The 22,608-nt window shown below is 39.8% G+C and overlaps 1 protein-coding gene across 10 annotated transcripts in view; it reads left to right on the forward strand.

The window, feature by feature from the left end:
• Positions 1-22,608, forward strand: part of ROS1 (ROS proto-oncogene 1, receptor tyrosine kinase) — a 107,557-nt gene that overhangs the window by 17,682 nt on the left and 67,267 nt on the right. For all 10 annotated transcript variants that reach the window (XR_012508657.1, XR_012508656.1, XM_074368442.1 and 7 more), the window contains exons 6-16: positions 8,665-8,813; positions 9,468-9,606; positions 12,287-12,488; positions 13,144-13,220; positions 14,707-14,829; positions 14,995-15,179; positions 15,927-16,024; positions 16,935-17,431; positions 18,821-19,033; positions 19,759-19,869; positions 20,905-21,083. Coding sequence is in view for 8 of the 10 variants with exons in the window: in XM_074368442.1 (XP_074224543.1) it covers positions 8,665-8,813; positions 9,468-9,606; positions 12,287-12,488; positions 13,144-13,220; positions 14,707-14,829; positions 14,995-15,179; positions 15,927-16,024; positions 16,935-17,431; positions 18,821-19,033; positions 19,759-19,869; positions 20,905-21,083 (1,973 nt within the window). In the remaining 2 variants the exon portion in view is untranslated. The remainder of the gene's footprint in view (positions 1-8,664; positions 8,814-9,467; positions 9,607-12,286; positions 12,489-13,143; positions 13,221-14,706; positions 14,830-14,994; positions 15,180-15,926; positions 16,025-16,934; positions 17,432-18,820; positions 19,034-19,758; positions 19,870-20,904; positions 21,084-22,608) is intronic.

The following is a 22,608-nucleotide window of genomic DNA, read 5'->3' on the forward strand; positions in this document are numbered from 1 at the left end:
ATATTTTTACAAAATGAAAGAACCATCCTACTATTCACTTGGACTCTCAAGGGACCCCAAATCCTGAAAAGGAGAATAAAGTTGGAGGACTCGTACTTTCTGATTTCAGACTTTCTACAAAGCTACAGTAATCAAAACAGTGTGGTACTGGCACAAAAACAGACACATAGATCAATGGAACAGGACAGAAAGTCCAGAAATAAATCACACACTTGTGGCCAATTAATCTACAACAAAGGAGGCAAGAATATACAATAGAAAAGACAGTCTCTTCAATAAGTGTTTCTAGGAAAATTGGGCAGCTATATGTAAAAGAATGAAATTAGAATATTCTCTAACACCACATACAAAAATAAACTCAAAATGGATAAAGACCTAATGTAAGTCCAGATCCTATAAAATATAGGCAGAACACTCTTTGACATAAATTGCAGCAATATCTTTTTGGATCTGTTTCCTGGAGTAACGGAAATAAAAACAAATAAATGGGACTTAATTAAATGTAAAAGCTTTTGCACAGCAAAGGAAACCATAAGAAAACAAAAAGAAAACCTACAGAATGGGAGACAGTATTTGCAAATGATGCAACTGACAAAGGATGATTTCCAAAGTATACAAACGGCTAAATATCAAAACAAAAAATCCAATTAAAAAATGGGCAGATCTAAATAGAAATTTCTCCAAAGAAGACATACAGATGGCCAACAGTCACACGAAAAGATGCTCAATATTGTTAATTAATAGAGAAATGCAAATCAAAACTACAGTGAGGTATCACCTCACACTGGTCAGCATGGCCATCATCAAAAACTCTACGAAGAAATGTTGGAGAGGGTATGGAGAAAAAGGAACCCTTCTACATTGTTGGTAGGAATGTAAATTGGTGCAGCCACTATGGAGAACAGTATGGAGGTTTCTTAGAAAACTAGAAATAGAGTTATCATATGCTCCAGCAATCATACTCCTGGGCACATATCTGAAGAAAACTCTAATTCAAAAAGATACATTCACCCCAGTGTTCATAGCAGCAGTATTTACAACAGCCAAGACACAGAAGTAACCTAAATGTCCATTAACAGATGACTGGATAAAGAAATTATGGTTTTATATATATATATATATATATATATATATATATATATATATATATGTGTGTGTGTGTGTGTGTGTGTGCGTGTGTGTGTGTGTGTGTATATATATAAAACATATATATAAAATATATATACATTATATATATATTACTCAGCCATAAAAAAGAATGAAATAATGCCATTTGCAGCAACATGGATGGACCTAGAGATTATCATATTGAATGAAGTAAGTCAGAGAATGACAAATATCATGGTATCACTTATATGTGGAATCTAAAAGATGATACAAATGAACTTATCTACAAACCAGAAATAGACTCACAGACATAGAAAAAAATTTATGGTTACCAAAGGGGAAAGAGGTGGGGAGGGATAAATTAGGAGTTTGGGATTAACAGATATGCATTACTATATATAAAACAGATAACCAACAAAGGCTTTCTGAATAGCACAGGGAACTACATTCAATAATTTGTAATAACCTATAATGAAAAAAACTTGAAAAAGAAAAGATTTACGTATGTGTGTGTAACTGAATCACTTTGCTATACACCTGCATCTAACAAAACATTGTAAATCAACTATTCTTCAATAAAAAATTAAAATAAAAATATGCTCAACATTATTAGTCATTAGAGGAATGTAAATCAAGCCTACAATGAAATGACTTCAAACCCATTCAGACAGCTACTTAAAATAAAAAAAAGCAAAAAACCTCAGAAAATGAAAAGTGTTACCAAATGCAAGTTTCTGTGTGCAATGAGGCCAAAAAATACCAAAACGTCAGAATTTGGAGCAGAGAAAGTTTTGTTGCTGGGCTAAGCAAGGTGAACTTGTGGCTCATGCCCCCAAAACCCTGGACCTCCCCAAAGGGTTTCAGCTGAGCACTTTTAAAGGCCAGCTGCAGGAGGGGCATTGCAGGCTGTGCACAATTCTCTGACTGGTTGATGGTGATCAGTCCTTAGATACCAGAAGGCCTGGGGGCTACGTGCTCATGATCATCAAACAGTGAATTTCTTCCATTTGGTGGTGGCTTTTTAGCATCTGAGGAGACATGCATGATATTCTATTATCTAGGTACTTCAGATTATATATATATATATATATATATATATATATATATATATATATATATATATATATATATATGTATGTATAAAACAAGAGCTACTGGTCACTATATGTCTCCTTTTCTCTGCTAATATCTGATCTAAAGCAATTTTATTGTCTGAAAATTTAATAGTTACAAAAGAGGAGACCTTGAGGTCCTAAGGTTGCAGCTGCCATCTGCCAGCAGACGCTGCTTTGGGAATGGCTGGTGGCATCCCAAGTATGACACAGCTCAGAAAATTAGAGTTCTCAATAATACAGGAACATGTCTGAAATCACATCCACAATGGTCCCTAGTTTTACCGTGGATGTCTGAACCACGGCTAGTCTATTCTGACTTTCAAATGCATTCCTCTCCTCAAGGCCAAAGCAGATGTACAATGCATGTCCAAAAGGCCTTATATAAAGTAGGCCCCCATGGTCAGTAAAGTTTAACTCAAACCATGTATAAGACAGAATGACTTCCCCATACCTCAGTATGTGCAGATTTTTCCATCATTTCCCCTTCTGATTACCAATCTTTCGATAGAAAGCATTGATGATCAAAATATCTGTCCCTTGATGCTAGGGTGGTGGCTCTTGCCCCAGGTTCAGATCATGTCCCTTGGTGCTAGGTCTCCTTTATATTTGCCTAGTTATTCCTGTTGGGGGAATAGTAATCAGATATTATGAACAGGCTCAGAGGTATGTTAATGGGAAAATAATTTACAGGCCATACATTTTATCACTTACACCTGGTTGTTACACAAACATTGTATATGTGGTTCTAGCAATAGACTTAAGCAAGCATTTTTTACATCATGAGCAGTTATACTCTGTGGCAATTCCATTAGAGAATTCCTAAACATTGGGGGCAGTATTGATAGGGAGACAAACATTTGGTAAAAAATTCAATTAGAAAACATAGATTAAAAGTCAGAAATATTTCAGACAAAACCAAAAAATTATTACTGTATTCATCAGTTCACTCAGTCCTATGTAATTAATCCTTTTTACTAACAGTTTTATGAAATTAGAGCTTTCATTAGACTTTTAAAATCTCTTACCCAGCTTAGCAGTATGATTTAAAAGAAACCTGTACTTGTCAAAAAGTCCTTTTTATGAATCTCCTTGAAGATGAAACAGTTTTGCAAAGCATCAGCTTAACTGTCTATGAATGACAAAAGGGCAACATAAAAGATCTGATTACAGTGTTTTTGACAAAGAAGCTTAATCAAGTTGCTGTGACTTACATTTTAAGTTAACAATTAGAATTATGACTGATAGCATTATACCAGGACATGTTTAAAGTTCAGAAACTTTATATAATTTCTAGAATGTCCATATTAACAACGTTTATCCGTACTGTATACTCCAAGGACACTTATCACTCATTTGACAATGTTTCATGTGCAGTTCAACACACCAATTGTTACGGAAACGACAGGGCAGCCAAGAAACAAGAACCACTCGGAGGGCTGGAGTACTCAGATGTATTCCACCAGCAGGCTCAGAGCGGCTTCTGCTCTGAAGCTCTGAGCACCTCCAAGACGTGCGCATGAGGTTTTATAGGGTAAAGTACAAGCTTGGGGTATTCGGCCAATAGGCATGGAACAGCTTTAGCAGCATCATTATCACAAAAGTGGAGGCAGGGAGGCAGGAAACCAACATTCCAAAGCCAGATATATATCTTTGAAAATCCAGCTGGCTACCAAAAAAACATGAACAGCAAACCAACACTAATTAACTTAGATTTACGAGTTAGTCCAGCAGAACTCAGACCAGTATTCCGATACTTAGATTTGTGAATTATCTTGTTAGCCCAGCCCAGCTTTTCTTTCACATTCTTAGACTTGTGAGTCATCTTGTTAGCCCAGCCCAGCTTTTCCTTCACACAACCAATCCTAGTCAGTTCAATACCCCTCTCTGAGATGTCTCGGGGGCCCTCTGAAGCATCCCAAAGCCAGCTGAAGTCAAAAGAACTTTAATTCAAACTCAATAGGAAATTTGTTAAAAATATAAAATAATTTCACACAATCTGTTATCAGAAGCATTCTAAGTAAACTTGCTTTCTTAACAGAAAGGAACCAAATCTAGTCCTGCACCAGCCTACTTTTAATAACAAAATCCATTCACCTAATTAAGTTTAATCTAATCTCAGCCTGACCATGCACAGAACTCTTTTCTGGGGCTCCCTTTCTACAAACTTCCTACAACCTTCCATATCTATCCTAGTGTGTCCTTTATTTTTTCCCACCTAGAAACAGCCAGCTCTAAGATCAAACCATTTTCTTTTCCTTTAACAAAATGCAATTCCATTCCTCATACCTTTTTTTAAAAACTCAAAACCTGTATCCTACTTTCCTCCCGTCTACCAAAATATGTCATTATTTTAAGAAGTAGTAATTATTTTATTTATTATTATTTTATATTTATTATTTTAGTAGTAGTAATTATTTAAATTACATATATAAATTGGAATCCTCAACTCTTAAAAAAATCTTACTTTATAGCGAATGTTTCAGGATCTTATTTTGTTTGGAAATTACCTAGCTATTCAACTACTCAATAAACTTCCATCGTTTAATTTAGCACGATTCTTTAATTTTAAAATACCAAATATCTAGAGAGATCATTTTTAAGTAGACATTTCTAAAACATAATTATTTCTAAAGAGTTCATCTAAAAGCTCTTATCTCATTTGCATTTAATTCACTTATAAGAATTTCATCATATTGCTAATTTTTTTCTTTCTGCTGACAAACTCTGCAACAGAAACAACATGAACCTACTGACATTCAGAAAACCTAGGTACAGTAAAAGATATGTCTGTATTGATTATTCCAACAAGCTTAAGCTAGCTTTAATATCAGATATCAATTTAACATTGAATGTTTCCCAGATCACATGAACCTGAAATTTGTTCTGTCTGGCTTCTCCTATACTTAGAAGTATTTAATTTGTAAGCACTTACGTTTAAGTCAATTAAACAGAGCTCATTTGCAAGTTAATTTTTTATATAAAGACAGAAACAGAGAGCTCACAGTTTTTCTGACTGAGTTAAAAAAAAATCTTTTTTTTCCCCTTGAGAGCTCAGGTAGATCATTTACATCTCAAAGGACAGGAAAAGAAATGCAAATTCCTCCTCTAACTGCTTTTACAAAACCCAACCATCCTGGCTAATTTCGGGGAATTTTTTTCCAGTTCCCAAATATCCACTTCAGTTTAAAGAAATAACAGTAATAGACAATTTTATATATGTATTTTATCATTTATATATATAAATATATAAAATCATTTGATCACATTCACATGCCTCACTTTCAGCAAGACCAGGAAGACATAACAGGATTTGGACTCAGGCACTGAGACAGGCAGGCAGACAGGCAGGCAGAAAGACAGACAGACAGACGGACAGACACACACACACACACACACACACACACACACACACACACACACACACACACACGCCTCGCCAAAATAAAAGCCAAAGTAATTGCAAAAGGCCCGCTTTGATATAATAGCAGAGCCATTAGGGGCCATTATTCTCCAGATTTCAGGGAGTACTGAGCCCACACAGTGTTATGTTAAAAAATATATTTTTTAATTTATCTCTTAGTTTTACAAAATATACTCTAGGGAAAATATAAAATGGAACAGAGCTCTGATCATCCATACTTAATTATTCATGGCCGATGTTTATCAAATATCAAGCAAACAATTCAAAACTGTCTCTCAGGGTCACAATTCCCTAGCCCCAAAAGGCAGGTTCCCAATCAATGCACCATCAATCCAAAAGGGGAGAACTCCAACCAAAGCCCCATCAGAGATGAAACTGAATGAATGTCTAAGGCTAGTTCTAAAAGGGAAAATCCCAACTGTTGTAGGCAAAGCCAGCGCAATAGGGAAGGATACCCTGGTGTCATCACACTTGACCCCTGTTACCAAAGATATCTCAACAGGCCAGTGCAAGTACTGACACACACACACACAAGAAACAACACACTTGGTGGTCCCACAAACAAAAGATCTGATAAGATGTAGCCCCAGAATTGCACTTCCACTCCCAAATGTAGGCTTCCAGAGTGGCCAGGCTCCTGAAAAAGAATGGACTCAGAGTGGCTCCCAGTGAGCCCAGAATGGTTCACTTCCTGGAAAGGAATGCGCCCAGATGCAGTGAGTAGGGTTTTCCTGTCCTGCACAAGCCTGAGTGGCTCACCTTAAAAGAAGACACACAAAACACAAACAACTAATAAGCTGTGGTTGCACAGACAGACAATCAGAAGAGGTGTAATCTAAAAATTCCACTTTCACCCCAGACAGAAGCCTCCAAACAGACTGACCCAGTTCTTGAAAGAGAATGGACCCAGAGTGGCTTGCAATGAGCCCGGAGCCCACTTCCCAATGGAAATGAGCCCAGATTGAGTGGAGAGAATGCCCAGCCTGCATGAGCTGAAGCTACTCACCCCCAGGCGACACCTAGTGTGGACAGCAGCTCTAGACGTTTCTCGGCTCCAAACAGCCTCGTACTGGCGCGGCCAGTGCCAGTCAGGGAGAGTTCCACCCTTCAGTTCCCCAGAGTGAAGTGGGCTCCAGCAGCTGCTGGGACCCAGGGAAGGGGCTGCACTGGCCTGGGTCTACCTGCCACGGACACAGACTCCTCCTAGGCTGACTTTGCCGAGATTGTTACCAAATGCAAGCTTGTGTATTCAAGGCACAGTGAAGCTAAACAATACCAAAATGACGGAGTTTGGATCAGAATAATGAGAACGGTTCATGCCCCAAACTCCGAACTCGTCAAAGGGTTTCAGGTGAGCCTTTTTAAAGGCTAGCTGAGGGACAGGCCTCCCAAGGTGTGTGATTAGCTGTGCACAATTCTCTGATTAGTTAATGGTGATCAGTCCTTAGACATCAGAAGGCCTGGAGGCTATGTGCTCATGATCATCAAGCAGTTAATTTCTTCCACTTGGTGGTGGTGTATAGCATCTGAAAAACGCAGGAAATACATGTGAGATACAATTATCTGGTTACTCCAGAGAGGAGCTGCAGGAGAATATGGGGGAGGGGTCTGTCCTGGGAAGGACTATAGGGTCCTGCTCAGTTACAAAACTGTTGACAAGGATGTGGAGAAATTGGAACCCTGTGCACTGCTGGTGGGAATGTAAAATGGTATAGCTCCTGTGGAAAATGTCATGGTGATTCCTCAAAAAAAATTAAAGATAGAATTACTATATGATCCAGCAATTCCACTTTTGGGTATATACTCAAAAGAACTGAAGGCAGAGTCTCAAAGAGATATTTATACACCCATATTATACTCCCATATTGAATTCACAATCGCTAAAACCTGGAAACAAGCCAAATGTCTACTGACAGATGAATGGATAAGCAAAAGGCAATATACACATACAATGGAATATTATTCTGACTTAGAAGGGAAGGAAATTCTGACATATTCTACAGCATGAATAAATTTCGAGGACATTATGCTAAATGAAATAAGCCAGTCACAAAAAGACAAATACCATTTGATTCCACTTGTATGAGGTATTTTAAAGTAGTTAAAATTATAGAGACAGAATGTAGCATGGTGGTTGCCCAGGGAAGGGGAAAGAGAGCGGGAGTTATTGTTCAATGGTTAGTTTCAGTTTTGCAAGAAGAAAAGAGTTCTGGAGATGGATGGTGGTGATGGTTGCAACAATATAAATGTACTTAATACCACTGAACTGTAGACTTAAAAATAGTTAAGATAGTAAATTTTATGCCATGTATATTTTACCACAATACAAAATTCCAGAAAAACAAGCAAGCTAAAGCATTAAATTAGCACGATCTTGGAAAATAGAAAAAATAAAGATACTTTCATCCCAGTAGTACATACCATTCAGAATTCCAGTCCCTTATACAGTGCCTGAGAAGTAGCACCAATGACTATGCGTACCAACTATAATGTCGCTACTGCTCAGAAGCCATGAGATATTTCACAATAAAAAACAGCTGAACATAGAATCCTTTAAAGTACAATTACTTGCACATATAAAAACAGTGTGTTGACAAGATGGGCAATAGCTGTAGATCTATAGTGTAAAATTTTTAAAATGTCTTGGGATACATGCCCTGGGGCAATGGAGGGTTCTGTTGTCCCAGACATGCCCTTGGTACCCATCCCAGTAGCCTATAAAGAAGTGGAACCATAAGAGAAAACCGGACAGTCTCAGAATGCTCCCTGTTACCTGCCCGCAAAAATACTCTATCTTCAAAGATAACAGTGTATTCTGTGGGGGGAAAAGGTTGCCAGGCCAACTGGCTGATTTAAAAAAAAAATAAACTAATTAAAATTACGTGCATCAGATATGGTTCCGGTGAATTATTGAGGCAAAATGTATCAAGAGGGTGCTGATGGCACTAGATGAGGCAGGCACACTCTCTCCTGCCTTGACAGACAGGGGGCATGGGGAATGAAATCTTGCTTTCTCCTCAGAAAATGCAGACTTCCCCACTGCACCCTTTGCTTCTTCCATTGGAAGCCACAGTGTGACACTGCGATGGAAATCTGCCAACATCTCTGGAGTGAAATACATCATTCAGTGGAAGTATGCACAACTCCGTGGAAGCTGGACTTACACTGAGGTATGAAACACTGCCAGTGGACCTAAACAGAGACTTTTTCTTCAAGTTACTACAAGTGCCAAATTACTACATATAATATATGTATAGAGACCTTCGAGAGAAGATTCAGACAGAAAATGAGTGGTTGGATTACATGAACTTTGTCTCCACTACTCTTTATGCTAAACCTTTTAATCTTGAGGAAAACATATCATTGGACATGTATATTATTTCTTCAGCACAGTATCACATAAGCAACTACTCATACCACTTGTCATTATCTGCCCATCCCATTTAAAATGGTTCCACCTGGGATGAGGGGCAGGGAGGTCAGCCAGGATGGTCCCTTTTAAGAAAAGCATGAGCAAGTTCAGAGAAAAAGAGTCCCAAGACACCACGTATATTAACATGGAAAAATTAAAGCTTTGAAGTAAATGCCAAATGACTGAATGCATAATTTTGCAGTTTGGAAGAAGGAAAGAATTTCTGTGTGAATTATGTAGAGTGATGTTGAGATGGCCCACCTCCAAGCTCCAGGCCTCCATTTCATCCGATCTGGCAGGCCCTGGGTCACCCCGTATCCCAAGGCCATCCATCATCTACAAACGAATCTGTGCTCTTAAGTATACGGTGGTGAATCTATAAATGCTGATTTCTGATCTCTCATTGACCTAGGCTGTGTCCAAGCTCTCCTACGTGGTGGAGACCCTGCATCCATTCACTGAATATATTTTTCGAGTGGTTTGGATCTTCACAGCCCAGCTGCAACTGTATTCCCCACCAAGCCCCAGTTACAGGACCCATTCTTATGGAGGTATGGCATGCTTAAGAAATAAGGGATTATCCCAAAGCTTCAGTTTAGTTTGTTTTTATGTTAAACAATGAAATACATTTAGTCCTTCTTTAATGGATCCATCCAACAACAGAATACCTAACTAGGTGCCAAGTGGTGTTCTAGGTGCTCACCCTATCTCTGGGATCAAAGCAAAACCCTCTGCTCTTGGGGAGCCCACATACTGGGGGAGGAGAAATAGTCTAAGCTGGAAACCTAATAACTGAGGAAAGTATATTCTAAGTGGGAAGACGCAGGGAGCTATGGTAAAACGAATGTTTTGAGCAGGGTCTGCCCTTTAAAAACGGAGAGTCTTTCAAATAAGGTGGTCAGAATAAGCCTCAGTAAGCAGTTAGGAGTTATGGAAGGTTTTAAAGATGAGCAATTGCTTTGAGTGCTCCTTCAAAAGATCATTTTGGCGATTACACATAGAAAGGATTGAAGGAATGAGAGAGACTGGAAAGTAACAGAGAGAGAGACCAGCTAGGAGGTTGTTATAATACCTAAACATTTGATTATAGATAATTTTTAAAAATATCACATACATTGGAGTGTTTTCTGATTTCTTCTTTCAAAGATGTGACTTCTTTACCAGGAAAAAAATTTAAGCCTAGAGCCTTTGAGGGAGGTGAATACCTGGGGCAGAGACTCAGGAAAGGTTGCCTGGTGCCCTCCCCCTCAGACTTAGCTGAGGGGACTTGGGAGGGTTTATTCTAGATGTTAGATGTCCCTACCCCTCAGTTCCAGACATTCAGCTGTGCGCAGAGACCCTCACGCTGAACTAAGCCTTAGACCTATGCATAGCTGGACAACTGATGGTGCTGGTGGGGGCATTTTCTGTCCTCCCTGATTCATGTCCTCTTCTTGCTTATCAGATGCTAGGATGTGTGTGGCCACCCCTGCTGATTATTCTCTGGCCATCCTTAGAACCTCAGGTCAGACATGGGCCATGTTTGAAATGCTCCAGATCAGAGTAGAATCCGTGGATTCTTTGTTCAGAGCAATGCTGCATGTACTCCAACAGCGGTGGAACATTTTCCAGTGCTGGAGGGTCCAGGGCGCATGACTAGTCAAGTCAAAATAATGAAGAAGTCAAATTTTGCTTTCCATTTCTGGGCCTTTCTGTGGATATGCAAGCCCACATACCCTCCAGGCAGGCCAGACCCTGTACTGAAGGTTCTTCCCATGGATAGCACCTCACGCTTCAAGTTTCTCTTACTTTTATAGCCACATTAAAACTTACGAAGTTATCTGTTTTGTGCTCCATTACTTCATGGCTCTGTTCTCTTTTAGCTATGGGAAATATATAATTTTAGATGGTATTATTGCCTTTTAATTGGAGCCCTTAACTGGAGCCCTTATGAAGATAACTTCTTAATCAGGTGGAATGGTTATAGGCAAGGAATACCTTGCTTAACCTGACCAGCCTTTCACGGAAGATTTTTGTGGGAGGAGATTTGGACAATAATCACAGCTTGTCATGTAGGTGGCACCTAATGTCTTTGAAGTGGAGCAGATGATATCTGGACATTGACCTAAAGAGTTAGGTTTTCTGACATCCTGATTCTAATTCAGTGGGAGATGTTTCTTTCTTCCCTGTTCACCAGGGTGACTGAGTACATGGAGCAGGGGACTGATGCCATGATGTCTGTGTTTGCCAAAGATCGGTCTGAGGGTAGGGGCAGAACCGTATCACAGAAAGGCTGAGATATCAATGCAGAGACCTTTTTAAAACTCATCCAGGGTGAGGGCTGAACTGTCTCATTTCTCCCGACTCTAATGAGTCAGGGGTGAGGCAGAGCATTTGCCAAAATTGTTCAGAGGGAGAGAAGTCTGCTGAAGAGCAAAGTGACACCACAGTCCTTTCTACAAAAAGAGGAAATAAACAGGTGTGGTTTCTGGGCATGGGAGATACGGAAAGCAGTATTCTTGGGGTGGAAGAAGGACTGTTAGATCATTTGTTTTCCTTTCTGTTCTTTGCCACTTAGGTAGCTCCTGAAGTCTAAGGGTGAGTGCTTAGTTAGTTAAAGCATGCTCCTTTAATTCCCTGCAAGGCACAGTCCTCCTGGATTCCAGGGGACCTTGGGAGCTGGGGAAAGGAAGGCAGAGCCTGGGTCAGCAGTGCTGAGGCCAGCAGGGGTGAAGTGGACTGTTCTAATTCAGGCTTATCTAAATCCCTATCTTTAGCTGGAACTAGTCTGGCCACGGCACTCTAGTGAGGGAAGAGGCCCCAGGACTTCTTTCAACTCTTGTTAATCATTGACTCCAGTTCTGTTACAGATTCTGTTCTCCTTACTAGCCTGGTTCCATCCTACGTTTCAAGTCATTTAGATCTCTAGAGATTTTTGACAACTTTTTTTTTATGGAACATGTATCCTATTTGCACACTTCCACATTTAATTTTACTGCATAAATTAGAAGTGAGGAAAATAATGTTTGAAAGCCTCCCTTAGGAAAGTAGCCAACTGGTGTCATTTAGGGGTTGGGAGTTGCAATTCATAGATATATTACCACCTTCTCTCTATCTCACACTTATTATTGTGAATATTAACAAAAATATTTCATGCATGCCAAGTTTTCAAAAAAGAAGACTTTTTCCCCATCCTCTCTGCATTTTCCCCTGTGCATTTTCTGCTCACAGTGTCACCATTATCTCTTCCAGTTCCTGAAACTGCTCCCCTGATTAGGAATATTGAAAGCTCAAGTCCTGACACCGTGGAAGTGAGTTGGGCTCCACCTCAATTCCCAGGTGGACCCATTTTGGGTTATAACTTAAGGCTGACCAGCAAAAATCAAAAATTAGATTCAGGGACACAGAGAACCAGTTTCCAGTTTTACTCCACTCTAGCAAGTACCACCTACAGGTAAGATTTAAGTGGCTCACGACAAATGTAACCAGTGTGGGTGTGGGCATGATAATTAAGAAATATGGCTAGAAATTAATTTAAATGTATTTTGAGAAATCCCATTGAATTTGTACTGTTGGTTTGAGGTTATTGTGGTTTTCCTCAAGTTTGTGTGCTTCTATTACACCATCCTAAGTAAAAACATTCTTGAGCATTTCTATTGTATTGAGATAAATATAAATATGGGTTAATAAATATGGGCTAAAGAAGACATCATAAACACCAGAAATATCATTTCTTCATTTGATCCAACATGAAAAAGTAAGGAGGGAAAATTCTGTTAAGAGTATTTTTGTATTAACTTGTTAAGGGGGTTATTTTATTATTGTTAGCTTTTCTAGCATTCACTAAGACCTCTTTAAATTAGGGCATGAATGAGGGTCATGCAGATAGCAAAGTTCAGTTTTTGACCTCAGTGACCCTGAACTATTCTATGGGGAATGCAAACAAGGATGTAATTGATGGTCATTTTAGTGCTGAGCAGTGCAACCAAGTAACCAGATACATGCATTACCACATGGTCCTTTAAATAGAAACGTTATTGCTCCTATTTTTATCTCATGTTCACAGCATGCCATGTAAAAAACATCTCTCCAAACTGTTTTTGGAATAGGTTTTCTATTGCAGCAGTAAATGAAGTTGGTGAGGGGCCGGAAGCAGAATCTAGTATTACCACTTCATCCCCAGCAGGTACAGACCGGGGACGCACCTTTGGTTACAAGGGAACTAAGGGAGTGGCAAGGGTGGGCTCAGATCTCAGAGGTCCTGGGTCATCTGGTGTGCCTCAAGACCCTAACTTTTCTGCCCAAATGGACACTGTCTTTTGAGTACTAGGTAAGTTTTCAATTTTAAGTGAGTCCCAGTATTTGACCAATCAATGTAAGTTGTTAGATGAAAAGTTTTCACACTAGAATTTAAATTTTTTTTAAATTAGGGATTAAAAATGGCCTCAAGTAAGCCCTTGGTTTCAGTTAAAATCACTCGAGATTATGATTCTCATTTATACACTTATGGGACACATATATTCTTTCTGCCCTAACCTCCATTTTATATTATGTATCATCATTTAAAAACCTTTTTTTTTTAAATTACCATTTAAAAAAACACCAGTCTCCCTAAGATTTAAAAATATATCTGAACTTAATAAGTTACATTTTACCATTTGGATATTCAATCTATCAAATCAGTTTTGTTATAATTTTGCAAGTACCATTTTTTTTCTTTTGGCTTTGGAATTTTAACAATTGTATGGAGAGACTGAAGGCTTACTGCATGATGTGCATCTGAGAAAAATAATAAAAGAACATGTTCTAAGAAACACTGGAAATATTTGGGTGAAGCTAGTTAAAAGAGTTTGGAATAACAGACAAAGATTCTGAATTCTAGGAGCCAGTTTTCTGTTTTCTTGGGAAACTCATGTGCTGACTTGACCGCCCCTTCCCCTAATCTGCACATGCGTGCATATGCCAGTGGGTATTAAATGTCATCTATCACTAGCCTTTGGTTTTTTTGGCTGTTACTAGAGTCTAGGAAAGAAGAGGTATTTTTGTTATGCAGGAAGCATCCGAAGGGCAAATTAAATATAGAGCAGGCTTAATATTGTTGTTACTGTGATTATTGCATAACATTTATTAATTACCCTAAAAGTGCTCATCCATGCGTGCTGCGTCCGTCTCCAGTTGAACAGGACGTCAAGCAGAGTTCTGCAGTCCTCAAATTTCATTCCTCCAAGGACTTTTCTCCTGCCTCAAAGGGAGAGATTATTGAAGACAAAACAGAGACAACCAAGGTCTAGCTATATGTGTGTGTTATGCAACATCCCCCTCTAGCTTGGGCTGGACCACCTCTGCCAGTCAAATTCCCATGGCTGAGGATAATCAGCTGAGCTCCGACTGGGACAAGGTGGTTGAGAATGGTGATACTGCATGTGATGTTATTTTGAGGGCATTTAGGGGCACATACACAGAAATTCTACTTGACTGACATTGCACTTCCCACCCTAATCATAGAATAATGTGATTTATATCACAGTCAAAATACCCCAGTGCCTTCAGAGATAATCTGACCAGCCCCTTCCATGTGCTAGTCCCCTTGCTTTGAAGGGTGGTATTGATCTTTTTTGTGTCAATGTGCATATGGTTGATCTATCTGATGATAAATTGTGGTATTGTTTCAGTTCAAGAAGAGGAACAGTGGCTCTTTTTATCCAGGAAAACTTCTCTAAGAAAGAGATCTTTAAAGCATTTAGTAGATGAAGCACATTGCCTTCAGTCAGATGCTACACGCCGTAATATTACAGGTCAGTGTAATAGAGAACAGTGTTTCCGTAGTGTGAAAGGAAAGATCCCGGGTGAATGCAATTTTAATCCCATTATTAAAGATTAAAGAAATACATTCTCTTTCATGTAAGTCTTTTTTCTGGTTGCTATGTAATGACACACATGTATTTGCATGGCTCTTCCAGGAATATCAGTTAATGTCCACCAGCAAGTTGTTTATTTCTCTGAAGGAATGCTCATATGGGTGAAGGAAGCTGCCAACATGTCTGATGGGTCTGACCTGAGAATTTTTTACAGAGGTTCAGGATTAATTTCTTCCATCTCTGTAGACTGGCTTTATCAGAGAATGTATTTCATCATGGATAAACTGGTGAGTCTGAGAACAACTAGATATTGATAGTCTTATGATTATCTTGGTATATTTATAAGTAACATAATTCTTTATTTCATTCATTAAATACTCATTGAGGGTTGATTATGTTTTAGACTCTAGGTTAGCAATGAATTGTAGACCTAGTCTTCAAGAAAGCCTAGACTTTACCTAGTATTAGTCCTGACCTACCAGTCAGTCACCTTTACTGTGATTTTTCAGAGCCATGAGTTTATACTAATGATAATTCATTTTCCATAACATATTGGTTACATACTGAATTATCACTAGGTGAGACTGTCCACCGTGATCAAAGTCAGCTGCAAGCATCTTACATTCTATAATAACCACGGGTAACTTTTGTAGGATTCTGAAAATACAGGTTTACTGAAATCTTTGAGAAGACACCGTCTGGATGTGTTTCAAGTTTGCTTCTTTGACAGGGACAGGCTGATCATAATCAGTATGGCTGGAAGCCCATCAGCTTGGATACAGCTTAAACATTAAAAATAGTTGAGTGCCCGTCTCCACAAGCCAGGAGAATAGGTACTTGTATTTCATGGACACCAAGAGGATATGAACTCATTAGGATATAGGATATAAAACTGTTTTTTAAGGGATTTTTTTTTTATGTTTTCAAAAAGTGCTCAATGATTAGCAAAATTCTAAGCACAGAATAGATACTCAAGAAGTGCTGGCTGGCCAAAGCGAGTGTAGAACTAATCCTACTGATATACTTTTCTCTAGGTATGTGTCTGTGATTTAGAGAACTGCTCAAGCATTGAGGAAATTACTCCTTCCTCCATTATTGCACCTCAAAAAATTGTGGCTGATTCGTACAATGGGTGAGTGTTAGCCTGGTCAATGTGAATTCTCTTCCTTTGGCAAGAATCTTGGGGACACTTGCTAATAGCACCTTAGTACCAGATAAGAAGCCAATCTATGTACCTTCACATTTAATCAAATCCAAGCAAAGTTTTCATTCTATGGAGCCAAGAAGACATTTCTTTCAAACTTGATCCACAGCTTTCCTAGGTAAGTGGTTTTCCTTTCTCCTTCAAAGTAAAATATGGGCATATGGGAAAGACCTCTTGCCCGAGATTCAGGGACCTGGTTCCAGTTCTGAGATTTGTCTCTATTTTACAGCACAACTCAGGGTCTTATTTCCCCTCAGTGCTCCCCATAGAAGCCCTTCCTGCCTCTCTTTCCTCTTTTCATTGCACTGTTTCTTTTGCTGAGCAAATCAACACCAGTTCATTTTTCTGGTTTAGTTCTCACATCTATCAGGAGGCTGGTTTAGAGAGAATGCTGCTAGCATCCACTTTAGGAAACAGAAATTGATGGTTAATAACAAGTTAAAATTTGCCGTTACAAATAACTATTTTTCCATGCCACAAATGAAATGGACACATTTTAGCTCAGTTTTGGAGTAGGACTTTGAGAAGTAACTTCGTGTCTGTGACCTTTGCTTTATCCATCCGTGTGGGGAAGACAATAATACCCAGTAGGGTATTTTGAGCATGAAATGAGGTATTCACTGTGAATGAATTATATGATCTCCAAATGCTCATTAATGTGAAGCAAAGCATATCTTTAGTAAATACCTTTACCAGTTTGCACCGTGGTGAACCCTGTCCTTATCGACTCTGGAGGTAGACGGTTCTGATTGCCCTATAGGTTAAAGCAATGGGCTGAGACAGTTACTCATGCACCCTAGCACTGAATCACCCCAGGCTTCTTTTGCCTCTGTGTCAGGTATATCTTTTATCTCCTGAGAGACGGCATTTATAGAGTCAATCTCCCTGTGCCCTCTGGTCGGGACTCAGAAGCCATGCATATTGTGCAGAGTTGCACATTAAAGGACTTTGCAATAAAGCCACAGTCCAAGCGGATCATTTACTACAACGACACCACCCAAGTCTTCATGTCAACCTTTCTGGACGGCTCCGCTTCCCACCTGATCCTACCTCACGTCCCCTTTACTGATGTGAAGAGCTTTGCTTGTGAAAACAATGACTTCCTGGTCACAGATGGCAAGGCCGTTTTCCAACAGGATTCTTTGTCTTTTAATGAGTTCATTGTGGGATGTGACCTGAGTCACATAGAAGAATTCGGCTTTGGCAACTTGGTCATCTTTGGCTCGTACACCCAGCCACACCCCGTGCCGGGCCACCCGCAGCAGCTCTCCGTGCTGTTCGGCTCCCAACAGGCCCTGGTTCAGTGGACGCCCCCAGCCCTCGCCATCGGAGCCAGTGAGTGCTCTGGCCCCAGCCAGAAGGAGGGGGGAGCTTGAAGGGCTTGACATTGCAACTCAGTTTTGAGAACCCACATGTGACCATTGAGTCATCAACCAGAATCTCTACGTAGCTCACACACACATGCACACACACAAGCACGCACAAAGTATTTACACATTTGTCCTGCATTTGTTAGTTCTGTGTTAAGAGAATCTCTGTATTTCCCAAGTACACCCCAACAGAATTGTTGGAGCATTTATTGAATGTTTCCTGGGAGCCAGGCACTGATATTCCAGTCTGAGGGACTATATCAGCCCAGGGGGATGGAGCTCTGGGGTTGAGATTTTGTACCATAGAGATCTTAACGTGAATTTGAACAACTCCTTAAGACTCTGTGGACTTGAATTTTCATCTCTGGAGAGGCTGTGGTTGGTGGATACGCAGGTGGGCTTCGGAGCCAGCCTGCATGGATTCGTAGGCTGGTCTTGCCATTTATTAGCAGAATGACCCTGGGCAAGTTACTGAACCACTCCGTGCCTGTTTCCACTACTAGGAAATGAAAATATTAATTATATCTTTCTATGAACTCTTCATACAGACTAAATTAAGATCCACAGGTAGAACACTCAGGACAATATCTAGCACAGAGGTTGGCACATTTTTCCTATAAAGGAAGAACCAGGCAGTAAATCTTTTTCAGCTTTGTGGGTCATATGGTCTCTGGAATAGCGACTCAACTCGGCTTTTAGAGAATATGTAAATAAACAACTGAAACAGCCATAGATAATATGTAAATAAGTAACTGGCTGTTTTTCAGCACAACTTTATTTACAAAACCAGGCAGTGAGCCCTCTAGGTCACTGTGGGCTGCAGCTTGCCAAGCCCTGGTCCCCTAGAGTGTTTAGCAAACACTGTCTACTCTTTACTTTAAGACTAAGTTAATTATGCCTGTTTGCTGTATATTTCAAAGATGGCTGAAAATGAATAAGCAAAAGAAAATTTTTTTTCTATTGTTTGGGCTCCTAGGAGGGAGATACTACCAATACTGGGAATTATATTAGAGGTTCGTCATTAAGCATTTGTTTAGTAGGAGCTTGTATAGGACACCCCTCTGATGGTTCCATGCAGCCAATCAGACAGCACGGACTGAGGAAGAGTAGCCTCCTATTTGTTGGGCATGAGATCTCCTTTGATGGGGCAAATTGAGTGTCATGGGTGGAACAGCCACTGTCCCTATCATATCACAAGTTAACCCTGGTAATTAGGGGGCAGCTAGCTAGGAGGCATTCCTGCTCAATTATCCTTCCACTCAAGGTGAAGCTATAGATAAATTTACTGACAAGCTTCTGTTTGCGCTTGCTGATGTCACCCGAGTCAGTAATACTGTTTAACTCTTCTGATTAGGCCCTTCCGCTTGGCAGAACTGGACTTACGAGGTGAAAGTGTCAACCCAAGACTTTCCTGAAATCACTCACATTTTCCCTAATATAAGTGGGACCATGCTTAACGTACCCAACCTTCAGAGTGCTACGAAATACAAGGTTTCTGTGAGAGCGAGTTCTCCCAAGGGGCCCGGCCCTTGGTCAGAGCCCTCAGCGGGGACTACCCTGGTACCAGGTGAGAACACGTTCTTGATTCTGTGTACTCCTGTGACCTTTAACCATCCTCACCTTCAGTGTGGTAGAGAAGGGTGCCTTGACCCCTTGGGTATGTGTTTATTCTCTGAGCTTAGGAAAGCAAATAAAGTACTGTGTGGTATTTATGTTTCTAACCTGCTATTTTAAACATTCCAAGATGTTTCTGAACAAACGATATAATGTCCTTCTTCATGGTTTTCTCCTTTCTTGTGGTTTACTAAGCAGTATCGTTCCTTGAATTCTGAGGGTCTTGGTGAGAGAAGTTGAGGGGCTGTGACTCATGCTGAGTTCCATCCTCCTGGCTGAAAGAAAACGGGAAGATGACTGACCCACTTATACTACTGTTATTGCAGTTGCTTCTGGGTGCTCTGAATAGGACCATGGCAACCAATCGCCAAAGCAAAAAAAAAACAAATTCTGCCATGACCATGACATTGCTGTAGAGGCAACATCACCACACATTCCTCTTCACCTTCAATTTCAAATAGTTACATAAAAATCAGAAAGTATGTTTAATATGATAAATGATTCTGCTAAGCAAATATAATTACTCATATACTTCCAGGGTATTTTTCAAAAATGTTGATTTACTGTATAAAGGAAATCTAAGGTATAAGATGTATATCTAAAAAGTGGGCTTTCTGCGATATTTCTTTCAATTTTTTTCTTTTCTTCTTCTTTTTTTTTTTTTTTTAAACTAAACAGCTACAGAACCACCATTTATCATGGCTGTGAAGGAAGATGGGCTTTGGAGTAAACCATTAAATAGCTTTGGCCCAGGAGAATTTTTATCCTCTGATATAGGCAATGTGTCAGGTAAACACCAAGTCCCCTGTACATGGATGACAGGTTTCTACTCATAAAACTTTCTGAGCTAGTCATCAAATCAAAAGAATTGAGTGTTTTACTATTAGGTCAGTAATGAAAGGAAAAAATATTGACTGAACTATAGTGCCAGTGACACTGTTAAGAAAATGTCAATTCTTGAGTAGGAGTGCTATTTATTATTTCACAGAATGTGAGGTTATTTAATGATTTAGGTGTATTTCAGGAAGGCTTTGATATACTTCTCATGTATTTTAATCTGTCAGTGTCATCTCACAGTTAACAACCTATCTTGCTCCATGAAGTTGGCTATAGTTAAGTAATTTATCAGGAGTTTTCTGTAAGACTGGAGCATAGAATAGCTGTGTGAAGTTCTAAATAAAGTGTTAAGATAGAATTTTGTGATGAAGAAGATTAAGTAACAAATGAGTACTTTTGCCTAGAAGACAAAAGGATGAAGTCTTCATTCTAGGATGGTACAACAGTGATCTTGCCCAAAGGTGGCATCTCCTAGAATTATCTAATTATCTGATCTCTTTGGCCATTAACAATAACACAGCATTTCTGACCACCATTTGAGCTGGACTTTGGGGACAGTGTGGTACTAATGGGAAGAGTGATGCTTTGATGTTGGCTTGCATCTGGGCACCTCCTCTTTTCATCTGTGAGACCTTGGGTAGAATAGATAATTTCAGAGAGTCTTGGGTTTGCCACATCAAAAATGGGGATGATTTTCACCTCATAGCTTTGTTTTAAGAGTTAAGTGCGATATGTAAAGGTGCCCAGGGCAATGTTTGGCAAAGAAGAGATGTCCAATGAGTATTAGTTCCTCTCTCTAGTTCCAAGGGTTAAGATTTGGGGATAACATTATTGAAATATCCTTGACAGATCCCTGAAGTTCTAGTGACTGTCTATGTTAGTACGTGCTTTAACATTATGTTGAGGTGCACGTGGGATTTGTTGACTTGCCATGTTTACGTTGGCATACCTGAAAAAATGACCACTATCAATTCACTTTGTTTGGAGACATGGACTGGTATAACAACAGCCTCTACTACAGCGACATGAAAGGTGATGTTTACGTGTGGCTGCTGAACGGGATGGATGTCTCAGAGAATTACCACATACCCAACATTGCAGGAGCCGGGGCTTTAGCTTTTGAATGGCTGGGCCACTTTCTCTACTGGGCTGGAAAAACATACGTGGTAAGTGAAAGCCTGGCATTCTGGGGGCTCTTGAACAATGCTCACCCACTTCAGTGACCTGAACATCATTTTCATGATTTTTTTCATACCTGGGTACCACTTATGCTATTAGTTATTTAATATTTGTCTCTAAACCTACTCACTTTTCAATTAAAATGGATTTATGCGTACAGGAAATTTTATATCAGTATTTGGTATATGAGTTACCTGTTTCTGATGATATCTTAAAATAAATCTATTAAAATGTTCACTAGTGGGGTTACTGTGTTGGAGGAAGATGGCCCACTCCAAAGGCATGATTCAAAGAAGCTAAATGAGGGGACTGTTTTCAAAGGTGTGGACAGAGCTAGGAAAAGCAAGCAAAGGGTGGTGAAACATGCCCTGGGCTAGCAAGTGTGGGAGGATGTTACCACCTCCAGGCATAGAGAGTAAGGGGAAGAAGGGAAAGAAGCTGGTGAGGGCTGTAGCTTTAGGAGGGCTGCTGACAGGAAAACCAGCCACTGTCAAAATGTATGGTCTGGCAAGGAGCAAAACGGAGGTATATCCCTCTTTCCTTTGGCCTCTGCTCTTCTGCCAATGCTTCCATTGGCTGAACCTCTCTGGAAGCCAGAGAATGAGGGAGCTAAGTTGGTGCAGTCCATCCACGCTAGGCTCAAGGGGCACCGGGTAGGGTGGAGAGGGCAGAAAGTAGACCTGGGGCAAGATGGAGACATCCTGCCCATTGTCCAGTGGCACACGTTGAAGGAAAGGATGGCTGATGATGAGAATACTGGCCTGACGGGTCAAGAAATACAGTACAGAAGTCATTTTCTAATCAGGATGGCAGTTGTCCATTCATTTATACATTTGTTATCTGTTACCAATGTGTTTAGAGCCTTGAGAATGGGCCTAGTAGAGAATATGAAGTAGATTGCAGACAAGTCTCCACTCTTAAAATAAATATATATATCTCAGCTTTATGAGATATAATTCACATGCCATAAAATTCACCCTTTGATTGTGTTAAGTGCAGTGGTTTTTAGTATGTTCAGTGTTGTTCAACCATCACCACTAGCCCCTGCTCTTTTAAAGAGATAAAAATATATTCACAAATTAATAGAAAAGCATTCAGAGCAGTGTATTTAGAAGCAAAGCAATATAGTATAGTCTGAATTCAAAAGTGCCAATGACTTGTAGGCAGAATGGAGCTGAGTGGGGTTAGAGAATGCTCTCTAAAATGGGTTAGTTTTAAAATAGTTTTGAAGGAGGAAGTGGAAGAGTATAAAAACTAGTTTCAAATATTTGCTCTGTCTCTTATAAAACTGTGTAACTCCGTGAACAATGACTTAACTTCTCTGACCCCAGTTTACTTGGGAAAAAGTAGGAAATAGAAATCCTTTATAGGCTTAATGTGAGGGTTACAAGAGCTAATATTTCGAAGATTAAAAAAAGAAGTACAGAGGGGTGGGTATAGCTCAGTGGTCGAGCACATGCTTAGCATGCACGAGGTCCTGGGTTTGATCGCTAATACCTTCATTAAAAAAAA

The sequence above is a fragment of the Camelus bactrianus genome, chromosome 8 (genome assembly GCF_048773025.1).
Source record: "Camelus bactrianus isolate YW-2024 breed Bactrian camel chromosome 8, ASM4877302v1, whole genome shotgun sequence".
NCBI lineage: Eukaryota > Metazoa > Chordata > Mammalia > Artiodactyla > Camelidae > Camelus > Camelus bactrianus.